Here is an 18904-nt window from a genome sequence, read left to right on the forward strand (position 1 = left end):
TTATTCAAACGTATTGTTCGGTTCAATATGAATACATGTATTGTTACACCCCTAGAAACAAAGAACCTGTAGCTGCGTCATCATGAGGTTATTAGGAGGTGGTTCAACTGTAGTAGGACAGCACAGAAGGCCCAGGTATAAAATGCGTGGCCCGCCACTGAAGAATACACATTCACACACTTTTATACATGCAAACTAAATATCAAAGCATTTAAAAGTGTGTCCCTGTTCGGAACAAAGCCTCATTCCTGAAACATTTAACCTGAATCCTTAATGCATTCATCGGGCGACAAGGAGAGAAAGGAATAAATGTTAACATGATGTGATTCTGAGACCAGCATGGTCTGTGCAGGTAGATAAGCGTCTCAGTTGGTTGGCGGCTCACCTCGGCCACTGTGCTGACATTAATCGCAGTCTCAAGAGGCAGCATGTGTCTTTTTTAAATCCATTTGAATGGACAGAGCCTTGGGAAATTAATGTGCTTCTCATTGAATCCAGTTACAGTCTGTTTTATGTCAAACAGTGCTGTGCATTTATAGTCGACAATTTATTATGGATGGAGATTCACAGTCACTACCTAAAAAATAGTTAATAATTTGCTTTTGTGGTGTGGTGGTGTGGTCTTTGTGAAGTAAGCTCAGCTCAATCCGTCAGACAGAAACACTTCCCTCATCTAGTTCTGGGTGCAATCAAACGGCATCACAGTTTAAAAATCATCTTCTCCAGACACACTATGCTTCTGGCTGTGCAGTATGTAATCAACATAAAGGAATACAGTTGCATTTTTTCCAAGTCCAAGACAAACTATCGCATGCAGAAAATTCTAATTTTGTTAATATGAATATAGGCTGCAACTTTTTTCACTTTGCAGCGCTTTACTTAGATATGTTTGAGAAATATATTTTATTTTAGGTATTGTATTGATGAAGTAGCATGAATCACTATGGATCACTATGACTTTCTTTCCATAATGTTGTCAGACACTTAAAATAACAATCTTAGCTTGTCAGTGGAAATAAAACACTTTCAGTGGATGTACATTAGTGAGTGAGTGTGCACCTCTGTGTCTGTCCACTGCTAATCTGGCATTCTGCTGCAGCAAACTGCATAATATTTTGGGTGGCCAGCTATGGCTGCATACTCGAGGACCTCTCATGGTTGCGGTGACTCACACTTTCTTAAAACACCTTTTACTGCATGTTGTATACTGCCATTGACCGCATGCTGACTCCTCACTCACTACTCTTAGTGGTAACACAGCTGAGTGAGTCTCCGACCCCCAGCTGTGGCTTTGCGTCCAGAGACACAATAGAAAACCATAGACTGTATGGGGAAAATAAGTTTGCCTACTCTTATTATTTGGGGTCTATGAGAACTACGCATACAGCTGAGTGTGGTTTGTGTTCATTCAATCACACAACACAGCAGTGGTTGTTGCAGGCACACCTGGTGGAGATCAGCACTACTGAGTGCACCTTTCTAGTTGTGTAATCAAGTTGTCTTAAATGTACAAATTATCTTCTTTTGTTATCACAGGCCTGTGCCATTTAGACATATCCTGCATCATTTGGGTGTTTAAGTCCAACCTAAAGTGAAACTAATGAAATGTCTGTCAGCAAGAAAAGCCTGGTGAAAATGTAAGCACGTTGTGTAGACAGCCTCAAACACACTTCCTTGTCACTCCCTTTAAACTCGTTGCTACAGGCTCATCCATCGCCACGATGTGAAAGCAGAACAGCAACACTTGAACTGTTAACGCTGCCCCCATGCCCTCCGCCTCCTACACATCACATCTTACCAACTATTGTATAAAACCCTTCCTTTGGCCGTTGTGATTATTGCTGCACATTTCCGGACAGCACTTGAAAGCAACATAAATCCGTCTGTGTCCAGTAAGCCTCTGAGGACGTAGAGGAGGGGAAAGGTCACCGCAGACAACCTCCCGCCCTGAGGAATTGCTAGTCAATCCATCTCTACGCCCACAGCATTTATTGTATGTGTGATTTGTTTTCTTCTTTTTTCCACCTCGCATATCCTCCCTCCCTCCCTCCCTCCCTCGTCAACACACACTGCCTTTGCTCTTCCTCTCCTTCCAGAAGCGCACTTTTTTCCTTTTTTTCTCCCCTCCACCTTTTGTTCTGCACCGTCACACAACAATTAAAAGCGCCAAATCCCTCGTGAACAGCGCTACAGATTAGAAGAGTATCGCTTCTGAATTGAGTGTTTTCCACGGACTAATCCTCTGAAATCCCCCCTTTTGTTGTCCAACGGCGGGAACATGATAAAACAGACACACTTCAGCCACGTCTCTGTTTCTCCCCTCAGCGTTCAACTTCACACGCAGCAGAGAATTCAGAGGCAGCAGCAGCGGAGGATAATATGGATAAAAAAGCAGCACGGACTCACCTGAGAAAGACCGTCTCTCCTTGTCGGACGGTGATGTTGTCCATCACTTTGTTGTCGGATTGAGAATCCCCTTGGCTGCGGACCGGCAACCCTGCAGGCACAAGAAGCAACATCTTCAGAGAGAGAAGAAGTGTCCGTTTGGAAAGAGCGACAAAGTATCCCCGGACAGACATCGTCTTCAGCCGAGAGGTGTACAAAAAAATCCCACAGCGAGGCAATGAGTCACTTTGTCGTCCCGTAAACGGTCCCGTGGAGATTATTTACCCCCAGTTCATCAGTGTTAATCCAAATCTTGTCGCCGGGTAGCCACGGTGTGCAGGGGAGGAGACACACGTCCCGATCTGACTGCACTGTAACATCCACTGTTTACTGGTAGCTTTTTAGAAGGACAGGAAAAAATAAAAGAAGCTTCTTCTCAGCGGCTGGTGGTGTTATTTCACCAAGTTCTCAAACATAAGAAGACACAAAGAACCTGCCTGCATCACGGGGCTATAGTGTAGTGTGGCTTTATCTTTATTGGTAATTGCTTTGTGTCACTTTGTAGTTTTTTTGTGTATATTTATATTTACTTGATGTATCTTTGTAGTTGTTTTGTATATATTTATATTTACTTTCTGTATCTTTGTAGTTGCTTTGTGTATATTTATATTTACTTCATGTCTCTTTGTAGTTGTGTTGTGTTGTGTGTTTTTATATTTACTTTGTCTCTTTGTAGTTGTGTTGTATATATTTATATTTACTTTATGTATCTTTGTTGTTGTGTTGTGTATATTTATATTTACTTTATGTATCTTTGTAGTTTTGTATATATTTATATTTACTTTATGTATCTTTGTAGTTGTTTTGTATATATTTACATTTACTTTATGTATCTTTGTAGTTTTGTGTATATTTATATTTAATTAATGTATCTTTGTAGTTGTTTTGTATATATTTATATTTACTCTGTGTCTTTGTTGTTTTGTATATATTTATATTTACTTTATGTATCTTTGTAGTTGTTTTGTGTATATTATTTACTTTATGTCTCTTTGTAGTTGTGTTGTATATATTTATATTTACTCTGTGTATCTTTGTTGTTTTGTATATATTTATATTTGCTTTATGTATCTTTGTAGTTGTGTTGTGTATATTTATATTTACTTTATGTATCTTTGTAGTTGTGTTGTGTATATTTATATTTACTTTATGTATCTTTGTAGTTATTTTGTATATATTTATATTTAGCTTATGTATCTTTGTAGTTGTTTTGTACATATTTATCTTTATTTGGGAGGTGGGAGGTGTCATGCGCGCACCCTGCAGACTCCGGTATTAGTAGAGAGACAGACAACAGAGCAGACGGTCACGGGTGTCGTGTGAAAGCTAAATCAAATAGGAACAGAAGGCGAGGAGCTAGCCCCATGAAAAGGATCATCGTCCGTTGTCTGGAAGTTTTTTGGGTTTAGGGCAAGTGATGTTAACCAAGAACAAATCATATGCACAGAGTGCGTTAGAGTTGTGTCTGCGCCGCATAGCGATGCAGAGACGTGTACATTAGCTGGAATGTAGCACACCATGGAAGTGAAAGCAGTGCTCTGTTGATTTAATTTTGGGTAAAAAGTGTTGATACTATTTTATTTATATTTTCCTTCTACGAGATGCACTGTGATCAGGACCAGTCTGATGCAAAGAGTTGAACATTAGCCTGAATGTAGCACAACAATGGAAGTGGAAGCAGTGTTCTTGTTCATTTAAACATGAAAGTGCAATAAAAAGATGTTGTCCGTAAAATTAATGATTAATCGTGAAATAATTGTGATCGCAATATTGATCAAAATAATCGCGATTATGATTTTGGCCATAATCGTGCAGCCCTAAGTCAAACGTAATTGAGAATGCATTTTAGTTTTGGGGGAACGTCATTTTTAGAGGGTTGGGAAAATCATCATGGTAATCACAATCAGAGGTAGCTAATGTTCTCTCAGATGCAGTGAAACAAAACAAATCGTTCGGATGTGTTGGAAAGCCAAATGAATATTTCCTAAGGAAAAGGGACGAGCTTCAAGCACAACAGACAGTCATCACAACATGAGCAATGAGTCTGAAAACACTTTGAGAGCTAGCTACGCTAGGTTGTGGCTCGTAAAGCTTGTAGCAAGAAACCCTTTATGATCACAGAGGAGCTATATATATATATAAGATATATCTTATAGTGCTGTGGATATGTGTAAGACTTACTGGTGGAAGCAGCCAGTCATGTTATGATTTTTTTAGTGCTGGGCAAGTTAACTTGTTATTATTGCATTAACGCATTCAAAAATTAACGCCGACAATTATTTTATCGCGCGTTAACGCATTTTTTTCATGATTATTATTTTGAAAGTCCGTTGCTCACTGGGAGCGGTGGAGGAAGTCTTCGTGAGACTACGTTGATGCAGCGTGTGGGAGAAGTATAGATAAACTAAAGCAAGACAAGCTAACAAATGCGACAAAGAAGTGGATACAAACTGCAGCCGATTAGTGTTGTGGAAGATGTCGGTCTGAGGAACGTTCTCAAGGTGCGTTCGCGTCATGTTTGGTGTGAACGCACCTTTAGGATCGCAACGAATGACGGCACGTATGGGCCTCAAGACGCACCGTCACACGAGTTGTATTAAAGGAGAGGACTACAAAAGCGACGGCGTTACCAGCTGTTGCTCTCACTGGAGACTACTGGACATTGCTGGGTCACCATCATCACCTTGCATTATAGTGATGAACAGCAGATTTGTTTAATTAGTTTAAAGTGTTTGCAAACCAAATGTTATTCATATAGCAGTACTTTTAAAATAAAAGTGCGCAATACACTACTTTTGAATTCATTATTGAACTTTGCCATAACAATGAGCTTAATCGCAATTCTAAATTGTAATCGTTGCCCAGCACTATATTTTTTAGGATATGCTTTGGAAGGAGGTCCTCAGAATGTTTTTAGCTATCAGCAGCATACATCAGACCTGGTATTGTTCATGCTGGAACAACTGAATAAAACGGAACCATCATTCATTTGAATTGGTGCTTTTCCTACTATGACAAGTCTAAATGCCAGCCGGAAAAAGGACTGTCATGTGACAATTTTGATTCTGTGCAGGCATTTAAAGAAGTGGGACCATGTGACCAAAGAAATTTCACTGACAATGTTGCTATATAGTTTGAGTTATATGTATATGCCACCATAGATAGATCACCTCGAGGCACCACTGTGTGAATGTGTTCTTACAGTATTTCTCAATTGCTAAAACACTAAAACCCATTGGCTGAACACAATTCTCAGTTGCCTGAACTCATTTAGCTAATTGTGCAGTCTGTTGTCAATACCTTAAACTGTGTCACATGGTAAAACACAATTTGCAGATCTCACTTCGACTTTTCAGCAAAACTCTAAACACATTCTCAGTCTCAAAACACATTCTGCACTCTAATGCACATGTCATCCATACTGGTAAACACAAGTGGCAACAATCAAATACAAATAGAGAACACATGTCATTGATTAAACACAATCACTCAAAATGGATTTCACTTGTATCAAATGATGTGACACAACCAATATAAGCCAGTTCAGAGAGCAAACAGGTGGTTGAAGGTGGGAAGGAGAAAGTCTGAGAATGGATAGAAGAAACAATGTGAGAGGACGAGGACAAGTGCGTATGCGAGATGGGCGTCGAGGAGGAAGAGGAGGAGGGCAAGAAAGAGGCAGAGGAGGACGAATAGGAAGAGGAAGACAAAGAGTGGAAATATCTGATGAAATTCGAGCAACAGTCATCGACCACGTTATAGTCCACGGACTGACATGAGGGAAGCAGGACTTAGACTGCACCCCAATTTGAGCCGATTTTCTGTGTCCACCATAGTAAGGACATTCAGAGAAGAGAACAGGTACAGTATGCTACTGTATTTTTGTAATTGCAAATTGACTGTACGACACTATATGCATGTTTCAATCGACATTTGTAAAGTTCATCACTGTATGTATTGTACTGCATGAATATTTTTTGTAACTTCACATCTACTTTTTGTAGAACTGCAAGGCTGCCACATGCAGGTGGAAGGAGAGCTATATTCACTCAGTGGGCATGCTCCTTCAAGATAATTGAATACGACTCAGAGAAATCCAGGAACGAGTGATACAAGACAACACACACTTCCAGGGAATCGACAGTGTACAACAAACAAATTGTATGGCCTTGAACATTGTGCTTTCTATTTGTTACAGTAACAGCACTGACTGCTCAATAGATGTTGACTGGTTGCAGGTTCATATCAACAAAGAACAAGAATTACAGTATCACAGAGACAAAGGACACGTTTGTGAGATGCAGGGTACAGTACTGTTAAAATAGGGGTACAAGGAGGAGGAAGAACAAAAGAAATTGCAAAGAGCAAAGCACAGTAGTCATTTCTGATCAATTTTGAGTTACTGTAATGGAACATGTTTTCGTTCATATGAAATTTGTTTTGAGATTAAAATCTACTTCTCCCTGAGAACTATATGTTTTGAACAATGTGCTTTCTATTTATTGGTGTATTGTTCACTGATTGCTTGATAGTGTATATTATTTTGATCACTTTGTTTATGATTTGAGAGCAGTGTTTGATTTTGAGCACAGGTAAAACTGTTTTGAGGCGAAAGTTTCATTTTGCAAGAGGATTCAGAGGTTTTGTAAATAGTGCTTGAAGATGAGGTTTTGTGTTTACAGTTTTGAGAGAATGGGTGACCGTTTCAAGAAATGTGTCTTAGCAATCGAGAACAACTGTAAGATAAAACATAGCTGTATTAGCTGCTTCAAGATGCGTGGTAGCCAATTACAGTCAGAGAGCTACATTACCCAAACTGTATTGTTGTGGATGATGCAGCAATACGGTTAATTCACATCTCTATTTTATCATGGAGCAACAGATTACGGGGAGAAATAAAAAGATGTTTTGTAGAAATAAAGTCAAATGTTAAGTAGCTGAAACCTTTGTCTCATTCGCACACACATCATATTATGTTTTAAATTCACTATATTATTCCACTATTATTTCCAGTTCCTATTCAATTTTATTTCAGTCGGAAGCCATGCTGCTTGGAAGAGATGCAGCTGCGAGTTTTCATTTGTGAGCCTGTGCTTAACATTTACTGATTCATGTCGCAAGCTCCTTTTATATCTGTTGGCCGTCTGCTGTGTGCGCGGCACACCGGGCCCTCTCCGGCTCTCTCAGCGCAATCAATGCTTGATTACTCTGATTTCATTTTAACTACCTCTGAGGATTCTTTCACCTGCAGCTCATAAAGTAAGAAAAAAAAACTCAGGTGGAATGAGAAGGGTTCAATAACTGGAAACAAGTCGAATGCTTTGCTTCAGACAACTAGATCAGGGCAGCGTCCCACTTTTAGAATGTGGGTGTCAAAGTCGTTCACGGGATCCAGGCGGTCTGCATGAAACCAGAGCAACATGAAGAACAGAGGTTCCTTCTCTTGACCTCTGTGAGCTGTGTTCATTCTGCAACCTCTGATGTCAAGTGCCACTTTTCATTTTCTTGTTAATCTTTTGTGTCACATCAACATTGAGTTTAATTATGACACCACATCAAAAATGAAATCTCCAGCAGATCTCTAATTGTATTCCATTCATAAAGTCAACGTGCATAGCAACATAAAAATATATATAACATCCCCCAATCAGGGTGTTGTGCTTCACGACAAGCAAGCTGCCATCTTTATGAAAACATCCAAATCTGAGTTGAAATCATTAACCTACCAAACGTCTACCAATCTCTGAGGAATGTGAAATATGGAGTGTGACGCTGGACACGAGCAATAGAAAGCTACTGCGTTGTGTGGTTCATGAGCCTGCAGGTGAACAGGAAATTCTAAAGCAGTGAGTCACAAAGTCTCTAGGTTCTTTGTCACAAACCCATACGTGTCCACAAGTAAGTGAAGCAGCCTGAAGGCTTACAGTAGATGAGCAATATTCCACATCTTTAATACCAAAAGTTGGTTTTGTTTTTTCATGATGTTTGTATTGTTATAATGCCTGATTTAATGAAATGAGAAAGGGTGGAAAGACAGCTTCTCTAATAATCACTAAAATTCATGCATGGTGAGTTTAGCCTACTGTGGGTCTGTCAGCAGTGTCCTATTTCCATTCACAGCATCACGTACGACAACCTGGCTGAAAAAAGTCAGCATGCAATTATTCAGTTTGTGCTCCCAACAACTTGTACGTTCACTCTTTAATCCAGACATTCACCAGTGCTTTCCCATACCCAATCTTTTGCCTCTCAGCACTTTTACGTCAATTTGTCACACTGTAGAGTGCAGGTAATGAAGTCATGCAAATGTAAATCACAACAGCTGCAATCGAAAATATGTTACTAGTGAACATGCAATTTGTGTTTTTTGTGCTTTACAATTTTAATAAATTCAATCCAAAAAAAAATAATACACTTCATGTCCGGGTTTCCTCATCTTCTGGTTGAGGTTTCCACACAGCGAGAATGAGAATGAGTTTTAATTTGTTTGACTCCCAAGGTGCAAGTTAGTCATTTGTGTCTGTGCCTGAAAGGCCTCAAGAAGCTGCAGCTGCCCGGCCAATAAATGCCTAAATCCATTAAAAATGTGAATATGATGGCATGCATTCATTATGGAATGGAATTCAAGGCCTCTCTGACTTCAAAGCACATCGATCACTTTCTGCAAGACCATCATTTAAAACTAAAACAAAAAAAACTCACCACTGCATACCCAAAATGTGAAAACCATTCATATTTAGTTAATTTGGCCATATCATATGGATAATATGGATATTACACTGTACCAAATCCACCCCAACATCTCTGAGCATTACAATAGAAGGCTAGAGGAAGAGGGTGTGCTTCAGGCTTGACTGCATTGGAGCTATTTTATAGTCCAGATCTTGAAAGGAACAGAATGAGATGTCACCATCCTGAACAAGGAGCCTCCAGGCAGCACATTCCCAGGAAGCTATACAGTCACGTCATGTGACTTGCTCAGAGCGCTGCAGCTCATAATGGAGGTTCCACAGCCACTAGTAGGACTATAAATGCCACAGCTCAGCGCCCCTCTGCAGCTCACCTGAATGAAGTTGTCAAGTAAATGAATGAGCGAGGTGAAGCCTCCTTTGGTGACATCTAATGTTCTCCATCTAAACCGCCTTCAGTGGAGTCAATCACTCACCATCACCATTTGAATCGATGCATGCTCAGTCAGTAAATTGGCTGTCACTTTGCTGGATGGCATGCCACCTATAAACGTGACAGAAAAGCTGGAGCTTAATTAAACATGTTTAAAGAAAGATTAGTTCGACACTAGCTGGTGAATAGGGGTGCAAAATCGATTGTAAAAAACAAAATGTTCAATGATGTACAAACCGAAACGTGCACTTGGTAAACCTTTGACCCAACATGAAATACAGTCCTGCTAATTATTTGATGATGTTCCAGAGACATAGAAGAGGCAATTATCTGAACATAGGACGACCTGACCATTACAGTACAGTAAGTAGCCTCCCTTATTTTATGTATAAAATATGAGTTATGGCTTCATGTGATATAGAACTATCACTCATTACTACTAATATTATCAATCGATTTTCTATTTTGGAGTTTAAACACATTGGTAATGGTTATGTATTTCTTCTCCCAACTAGCAACACAAACTGAACTGAGACCAAAACCGTGACCCTAAAGTAGGAACCGAATGCTTGTTGCACCGCTGCTGAACACACAGGAGGAACGCAGCAGTTACAGAGCCAGACATTTGCCTTTGGGAGTAATGGAGAACAAAGAGAGCTTCAGTGTGAATATTAGTTTTGACCAGAAGCACATCTTCAAATGAATGCTAATTCTGCTCTGTGTCTGCTGGTTGTGTTAATAGGTAACTATGTCTTGTTTTATCATTATGATGTCACAGTCTTTAATATGCACATAGTATGTGTCACTGCCAATATAAACCCGACACACTGAGACGTTTTTACATGTACATATTGTACACAATAATCCAGTCCATGTGCATCCATTCAGTAGTTATTTCTTTACAGTATTGTATTGTTCACAACTTACAGAACACTTGACTTGTAGTTCTACTTTTATTTTATTGTTGGTCATTGTTGCTTTTTATACAGTATATTTGTACAACATTTATATACACACACCTATTTTTCAATTGTAACTGTATATTATTGTGTACATAATAGCCCTGTGTGTTATTTACCTCTATTATCCTTCTCCTGTTACTCTATTCTTGAGCAGTACATCAAGAGAGATAAAAAAAACGAATTAAAAATCCTTTTCTGTGCATATGCATTGAGCAAAAAAGAAGTTGCTTTTGATTATGATGACTTCTCAGCAGTATATAAGGATTTTACACTTTCCCAGATCATACAGTCCTGAAAAGTTTCCATGCATTACATTTCCTCCAACCTGTATTTGGCAAAGCCAATGAGTCATATTTAAATCACTTTCTACTATTTAGTCACTTTCTAAGGCACTGGGTAGTGCCAGCTCGTCAAACTATGATGCTCAACTATGGTCAGGTAAACATGTGGTTCTATTTCATCCTTACTGACCGCCAGAGGCAGTGCTTAACACTGAATGTATTCCGTCTCGCGCATGCGCAGGTCGAATATTTATATCAACAAAGTCACGTGTGACCTCGGATGACCACCGTCATCTATAAGTTCCGGTGTCATCCTGAGCTCAGTCCTTTTTTCTTCTCGCGTCGCAGGTTAGCTACCATGGTAGCTTAAACAAGGATGTGTCTACGATCAAGACATATTAGAGCTCGTCGCTGTAGCCTTGTGACTACCGGTCGGAGTTGCGGTTCTCTCGCCCTCCAAAGGCTGCGACGAGCTGTCCTTCTTCGGAGGGAACGGTGTGTTCGGGACTGGTGGACGGCCCTATCATCGGTCGTCACCAGTCTGATAAGGGTCAGCTAAGTCGTGATGACAGCAATCGGTAAGATCGATTAACATTGTTTTCTATAACAGTTGTTTGTTCCACGGTTGGCAGAGCGCTTCCGCTCTAGTAATCGAGTGGCGCGCTAACGAGAGCGTAGAATTACGCTGTCGGCCCGCCCTTCACAGTGTTACGGCTATCACAGTTAGCAGAGTGTTCCTGCTCAGGCAAACTTTGTGAGACACTAGTCCGCATTGGCGTTGTGTACATGGAGATTTAATCTTTACATCTGACGTAATTCGCAGTTAGCAGTGTCTTCACTCAGGCTAACTTGGATGCTAGCTGGGACTGCGTCCATCAACTTTGTAAACCTTACGGCTGTCACAGTTAACAGAGCGTCCCCGCTCAGGTTAACTCAGTGGGAAACTAGCTAAACAAAGCTGATACTGGGACTGCGTCCATCAACTTTGTATCCTTACGGCTGTCACAGTTAACAGAGCTGTCACAGTTAACAGAGCGTCCCCGCTCAGGTTAACTCAGTGGGAAACTAGCTAAACAATGCTGATACTGGGGCTGTAGCCATCAACTTTGTATCCTTACAGCTGTCACAGTTAACAGAGCGTCCTCGCTCAGGTTAACTCAGTGGGAAACTAGCTAAACAAAAGCTGATACTGGGACTGCGTCCATCAACTTTGTATCCTTACGGCTGTCACAGTTAACAGAGCTGTCACAGTTAACAGAGCGTCCTCGCTCAGGTTAACTCAGTGGGAAACTAGCTAAACAAAGCTGATACTGGGACTGCGTCCATCAACTTTGTATCCTTACGGCTGTCACAGTTAACAGAGCGTCCTCGCTCAGGTTAACTCAGTGGGAAACTAGCTAAACAAAGCTGATACTGGGACTGCGTCCATCAACTTTGTATCCTTACGGCTGTCACAGTTAACAGAGCTGTCACAGTTAACAGAGCGTCCTCGCTCAGGTTAACTCAGTGGGAAACTAGCTAAACAGAGCTGATACTGGGGCTGTAGCCATCAACTTTGTATCCTTACAGCTGTCACAGTTAACAGAGCGTCCCCGCTCAGGTTACCTCAGTGGAAAACTAGCTAAACAAAGCTGATACTGGGGCTGTAGCCATCAACTTTGTATCCTTACAGCTGTCACAGTTAACAGAGCGTCCTCGCTCAGGTTAACTCAGTGGGAAACTAGCTAAACAAAAGCTGATACTGGGACTGCGTCCATCAACTTTGTATTGGCCATCAACTTTGTAGCATTACAACGATCACAGTTAGCGGAATGTGCTCGCTCAGGCTAACTCGGTGAATGCTAGTTAGACTAAATCAACATTGAAGTTGTGCCCATTGATGGTTTTTACGCATTACGGCTGTCGAGTTCGCTCCGGCTAACTAGACTAAGCTAATACTCGGTGGGTCCATTGATTGTTGTAAACATTATGGACATATCGGTAGCGGATATCAGTTAGCAGAGTGCCCTCGCTCAGGCTAACTGGTAGCACACCAAGAGTTACAGCACCTGTCCAAGTGGGGAGTGTCCTCGCACTGTAAGGACTGTGGTTTTTTTTTTGTCCGTTTTCACAGTAGCAGAGTGCTCTCGCTCAAGCTAACTGGTGGGGCACCAATATCTGCAGCAACTATCCGAGTGAAGAGTGTCCTCGCTCCCCTCTCACTATGAGGACTGTTTTCCTGACCTGTTCCACAGTGGCAGAGTGCTCTCGCTCAAGCTAACTGGTGGGACACCAATATCTGCAGCAGCTGTCTTAGTGAAGAGTGTCCTCGCTCCCCTCTCACTGTAAGGACTGTGTTCTTTTTGTCAGTTTTTCACAGTAGCAGAGTGCTCTCGCTCAAGCTAACTGGTGGGACACCAATATCTGCAGCAGTTAGTTTAGTGAAGAGTGTCCTCGCCCCTCTCACTATAAGGACTTGCCTGGCCTGTTTCCACAGTGGCAGAGTGCTCTCGCTCAAGCTAACTGGTGGGACACCAATATCTGCAGCAATTAGTTTAGTGAAGAGTGTCCTCGCCCCTCTCACTATAAGGACTTTGCCTGACCTGTTTCCACAGTGGCAGAGTGCTCTCGCTCAAGCTAACTGGTGGGACACCAATATCGGCAGCAACTATCTTAGTGAAGAGTGGCCTCGCTCCCCTCTCACTGTACGGACTGTGTTCTGTTTTGTCTGTTTTTACGGTAACAGAGTGCTCTCGCTCAAGCTAACTGGGGGGACACTAATATCTGCAGCAACTATCTTAGTGAAGAGAGTGGGCTTAGAGAGTGCCCTCACCCCTCTCACTATAAGGACTTTGCCTGACCTGTTTCCACAGTTGCAGAGTGCTCTCGCTCAGGCTAACTGGTGGGTCACCAATATCCGCAGCGGCTGGCTAAGGGAAGAGTGTCCGAAGGATCACTCGCCACTGACTGCCCCCTGCCTGTTCTCTTAACATTCAGCAGAGCGCTCCCGCTCGGACTGATTTGGAATTCCGCATAAACTAGTGGGACAAGGAATCCACCAGAATCGCGGCCATGTTAAACTCTCCCGGCTGTAGGACCTGTATAGCTCCTCTTCAGCCGGAGGACGGCCCTGACCTCTTGCCCTGGCAGGGAGAACCCAGGCAGGACCTGCGGCATCACGCCTTGAGCAGTAAGGTCTGCTAGGCTGGCCGAAGTGGAACACCTGATGCGGGAGGGCTACCTCCCCCTGTCAGGGCAGCTGAATCCAGACCAACCTACCCTGGTCATTTGTATGGCGCTTGCACGCCGGGCATACACAGCAGCTGGAACATCCACCTGTGAGTGCCTTCTTCAGGCACCTTCCCGCCCTCACCACCTTTTCTTCCTCCCTCCGAGGAATATCTGAGGGAGTTGCGTGCATGGTGGAGACACCAGGGCTCTCTCCCGCCTTACATCAGACCATGCAGGAGGTGGCAAATCTGGCCTTGCACGTATGCCAGCCAGTTCGACGACTATGGCGTCCATCAGTTTCCCCTGAGGAGACTCTGAGGCCCGATGCCAGGTGCCCTCGACCCAATGTCGGGTCAAAGATGACCTGCTATCCAGGGCTTAGGACACAGCAGCGCTGTGCACCGTATCGACAACTCCCTCTCCCACCTCATGCTTTCCCTCGCAGATTCTCTGCAGCGGGCTACTTCGACGCTTCTGCTCAGTGATGCTTCATTGCAGGCGTTTGCGCTCATATCGTGGGAACGTGGATGTATGATGTCCACCCTGGTTCAGACTCGCCGCCAGGTTTGGCTGGCGCAGTCACCCCTATCTGAGACATGTAGGAGGACCCTCCATACTGTCCCAGTGGAGCCTGGTGAGCTGTTCGAGTCAGCTGCTGTACAGGCGCTTCAGCGGACTGTTAGAAGCTAGCCAGACCTGGCAGCAGTTCTCTGGTCTTTGCAGGGACATGCCTGCACCCCCAGACCTAGGGGTCCCATTTTTGGCCCACAAGGCCGTTTCTCAGCCTCCAGCTTACCCTAGTAGCGCAACAGGCCTCGGCGTCCTGCTGAGAGGCCGGACCGCTACCTATACAACCCTACTTACGTCCCCGTCCCCCCCGGCAGGGGTGCCAGGAGATGTCTCCAGGCCGGCTGTCAGGGTTCTTTCTCCCATCAGCGGATTTCCAAGGGAGAGTGGTTCACGTCTATCGACGCCTGTTCCCATGGTGCGTCACCACAACTTTCAGTCCTGGGTGCTTCCATTCGGACTCTCCCATCTCCCCATGGGTGTCCACAGTGTGTTACTGCTGTCCTTTCCCCCTGCAATCGCAGGGCGTGAACATACTGCCGTACTTAGACGACTGGCTGACCTAGGCGCCGTCCCGGCTTCAGGCGCCACAGGACACTGCTCGCCTTCTCTCACGTGGCCCGGTAGGCCTCAAGGTGAACATGGAGAGGAGCTACCTGAGCCCTTCTCAGAGCATAACCTTCATTAGGGTGGCCCTATGAGGGCCTGTCTGTCGCCCCAGTGCGGATGGCTGAACAGCCTTCACTTGGATGCCAAGTGGCACAGATACAGGGCAATAATATTATCGAAACAGTGTCTATTCATCTATTCACTATCCCCATGGAGGGAGTGCATATCTGGCAAACAGTGTCCCAGGAACCGAGCCCCAGGGGCTCGGTTCCATTCCACCAGGAGATTGTCACAACAGTTACCTGCCTCTCAAGGCGGGTGCAGGGTGACAGAACGGGACAGCCTGGGGGCAGTTGTCTGCTGAAGGACCGCAGGTCCAGGTTCTAGAGCTAGCGCTCGAGCACTTCCTTCCATGTTGAAGGGAAAGCATGTGCTTGTCCGGTGGACAGCACCTCTGCGGTGATTTCCCATGAACTATCGATGGGGCACCAGATCTGCAGAAGTTGCTACGGGGATCACCGTGGCCTTCTGACTTGGGAGGCCCCTCGCCTGACCAGCCTGTGGGCAATGTACCCACCAGGAGAATGGAACAAGGTTGTGGTTTTCCTGTTCCGTTACAAGCCTCCACCGGGGGAGTGGCGGCTGCAGCCAGACGGGTCGACCCACTGCCCCCACTGGGTCTCCCTGACGGAGAGGACCAGCCCTCTGGGTCAAGATGCCCTGGCTCACACGTGGCCAGAGGATCTTCTTTATGCCTTTCCACCAGTCCCTCTGCTTTTGCTATAAGCTTGTCAGAGTTCTTCCCCGACAGGAGGGATCTCCTGTCGCAACTAGAGGGTCGGATTTGGCATTCCAATCCCTGCCGCCTTCAATTAGGGGTCACGGGAGGGCCCGACCGGATGCTGAGTGGCTGCATAGAACCAGTCTGACGGACTATTCTGAATGCCAGTGCGCGGTCTACCTGCCTGCAGTACAAGAAACAGGTGGAAGCTGTTCTCCGACTAGTGTGCGGCTCAGAACAAGGTCCCAGTACAGCGCCCCGTGCCTGCTGTACTGAGTTTCTACAGTCTCTCCTGGATAAGGGCCGGTCTCCCCTGCATGGGACCTACCCTTGGTACTGGACAGCTTATGCTTGTCCTTTTGAACCCCTGGCACAGGCGGAGCCTAGATGGCTATCAGCAAGACGGTTTTCTCCTTGCTGTCAATTCAGCTCAATGTGGGGGCGAGCTGCATGCCCTATCAGTGGAAGAATCATGTCTGAGGTGTAACTCAGATGGCTTGGGTGTCACTTTCTGGCCTAAGGCAGTGTTTCTCCCAAGGGGGTGGATACGTTCACATATAAACCGGCCTATCCAGCTGGCAAAGTTGACCCCCCCCTCCCCCATCGGGAGAGGAGAGGTCAAGGCTGCTGTGCCCAGTGTGGGCCCTCAGAGCTTATATGGAAGCCACCGCCTGCATAGTCAGTTATGGTGAGCCTAAGAAGGGCTGTGCTCCTTTTTAAGAACAAAAGGAAAAACGGCACCTGTCCCACTGGATAGTGGAGGCCATTGCCGATACATACAAGGCGAGCGGCTGCGCTCGGCCATCCGGGGTGAAGGGTCACTACCAAGAGTGTCTCCACACCGAGGGCAAGCCTGAGTGGTGTGCCTGTGGGGGATACATGTGCGGCGGCCTCATGGGCATCACCGAGCACATTCACCAAACACTACAGAGTTAACGTTGCCGACCCTCACCCACTGGGGAGGGTTCTTGGCCAATTTTCTCTGCCGGAGCTATAAGGGGTAGTTACTGTGCTTCCTCGTGACTCTTTTGGTATAAGTCATCCAGTGTTAAGCACTGCCTCTGGCGGTCAGTAAGGATGAAATAGAACGAAAGTTACGAACGTAACTACGGTTCTATGAATCCTGGATGACCGCCAGAGTTCTTGGTCACTCGGAATCCCGTGAACTCGCGAGAAGATTCCATAGGACTGAGCTCAGGATGACACCGGAACTTATAGATGACGGTGGTCATCCGAGGTCACACGTGACTTTGTTGATATAAATATTCGACCTGCGCATGCGCGAGACGGAATACATTCAGTGTTAAGCACTGCCTCTGGCGGTCATCCAGGATTCATAGAACCGTAGTTACGTTCGTAACTTTCGTTGTCTCATTAGTAATATCATCTGAGTTGGGCTTAAAACAAGTAGGTAAACTAAGTAGCTAACAACGTAACTTTACAAAAAACTCAATAACACTTTGGGGTACGGACACTAGTCTTAAACACGGGTTACCTGGTTGACAGTCCTGTATCTGTTTGATACACGATATCAGACTGTATAGAGGCAGCAACAGGAGGCAAGTCTAATAATGACGCGGGTGAGTTGAAAGCCTGCTGTGTCTCATACAGATGTGGAGGAGCTTGACAAAGAGTCGGTATTTGACGCGCTGGGAGTGAAAACGGGCTGTTCAACAATCGTGAAAACAAGCAACCACTCGATGATGATGGTGTTTAACTAAACTAATAGTAATCATGCAGCCTTAATTGGGTGGTTTGAATCAGAGGACCCAGGGGAAAAGCTGGGTGAAGACAGCGAGCGACCCTCTTGCTTCAAATACTGTCGAGATGTCATCGAGCAAAGTGCTTAACCTCAGACGCCTCCCGGCATGACCCGGTGTGAAGCCTCATTGCTGTAAAAACACATTTACTCAGCACAGTTTCACTTCTCTGCCTCAATGTAAACTGACATTCTGTTGGTGGAGCAGATTTTGGCTCTTAAAAAACCCCCACAAGATTCCCAATGCGCCTGAAGGCAACAAAGGACCTATCCGTTGGTAATTACAATGAATGAGAGAGGGGAGAGACTGAGTAAGGAAGACTGACAGATGAATGTCATCATGATGTTTAGTGTGTCATGATGTCATGCTAATCAGAGTAATCAGTTTAATGACCACCATTAGGCAATCCTCCACAACTGTCAATCAAACCGGGATGGTAGATACAACAGTGTACCTTCAGTGGAGGACAAGTGAAGGGTCACAGACATCAAACTCATTCCAGTAGATAATGAAAACCATAAATGCAGTCCATTTTTCAGCATTTACCAGCATTTATCTGTAGACATAATGTAGGTATGCATAGGTGATCATACACTATCAATTCGACAAAAGTGTTGCTAATAGATGCCAGTGAGTGTGAGAGAGATGAGTATATGTGCATCAGTGTATAGGAAGAGATTCTCAATAGCTGCGTCCAATTACATGCATGTATCCACAGATGCATACATTTAAACACACACAAACAACCTCACAAACACTGGACCTCCATGGCAAAATGAAAAATGAATTCTCGGCAAAGAACTGACGAATGAGTTGTAGCAGAACAAAAATACACAGAATAGCCCTTTACCAACCTGACAGGGAAAAAAGGTGGGGAAAGAGAGGCTATAAATGAGACACACCTGTGAGCTGACCAACTAACCAAAGCTGCATGGAGGAGAACAAAGAGAGGAGTGAGAGCGGCTAATGGAGCTACTGAAATTATTACTCAGTTTCTGGACCTGTTACGCTCAACTAAGAAATAGTTGAAGTCGACTAAACTAAATCGGAGCAGCAAGTTATCCATGAACCAGCTGGATACATGGAGCTTTCTGGGACGCCAAGGCCTTACTAGAGGTGTGCTGATCCCGGGAGCAGGTGGTTGAAAAGGATCTTGTTCAGCTTGGA

At 44.4% G+C, this 18904-nt stretch overlaps 1 protein-coding gene across 2 annotated transcripts in view; it reads right to left on the bottom strand.

Annotated features, from left to right (window-relative positions):
• ntm (neurotrimin) overlaps positions 1 to 18904 on the bottom strand; it is a 567086-nt gene that overhangs the window by 194797 nt on the left and 353385 nt on the right. Inside the window, exon 2 of one of the 2 annotated variants that reach the window (XM_079283737.1) lies at positions 2407 to 2497. In XM_079283737.1, the coding sequence (XP_079139863.1) occupies positions 2407 to 2497 (91 nt within the window). Of the gene's footprint in view, positions 1 to 2406; positions 2669 to 18904 lie in introns of those variants that run through there. The other variant, XM_079283736.1, reaches the window with a different exon arrangement.

Source organism: Melanostigma gelatinosum (genome assembly GCF_949748355.1).
Source record: "Melanostigma gelatinosum genome assembly, chromosome: 14".
In the NCBI taxonomy this organism is placed as follows: domain Eukaryota; kingdom Metazoa; phylum Chordata; class Actinopteri; order Perciformes; family Zoarcidae; genus Melanostigma; species Melanostigma gelatinosum.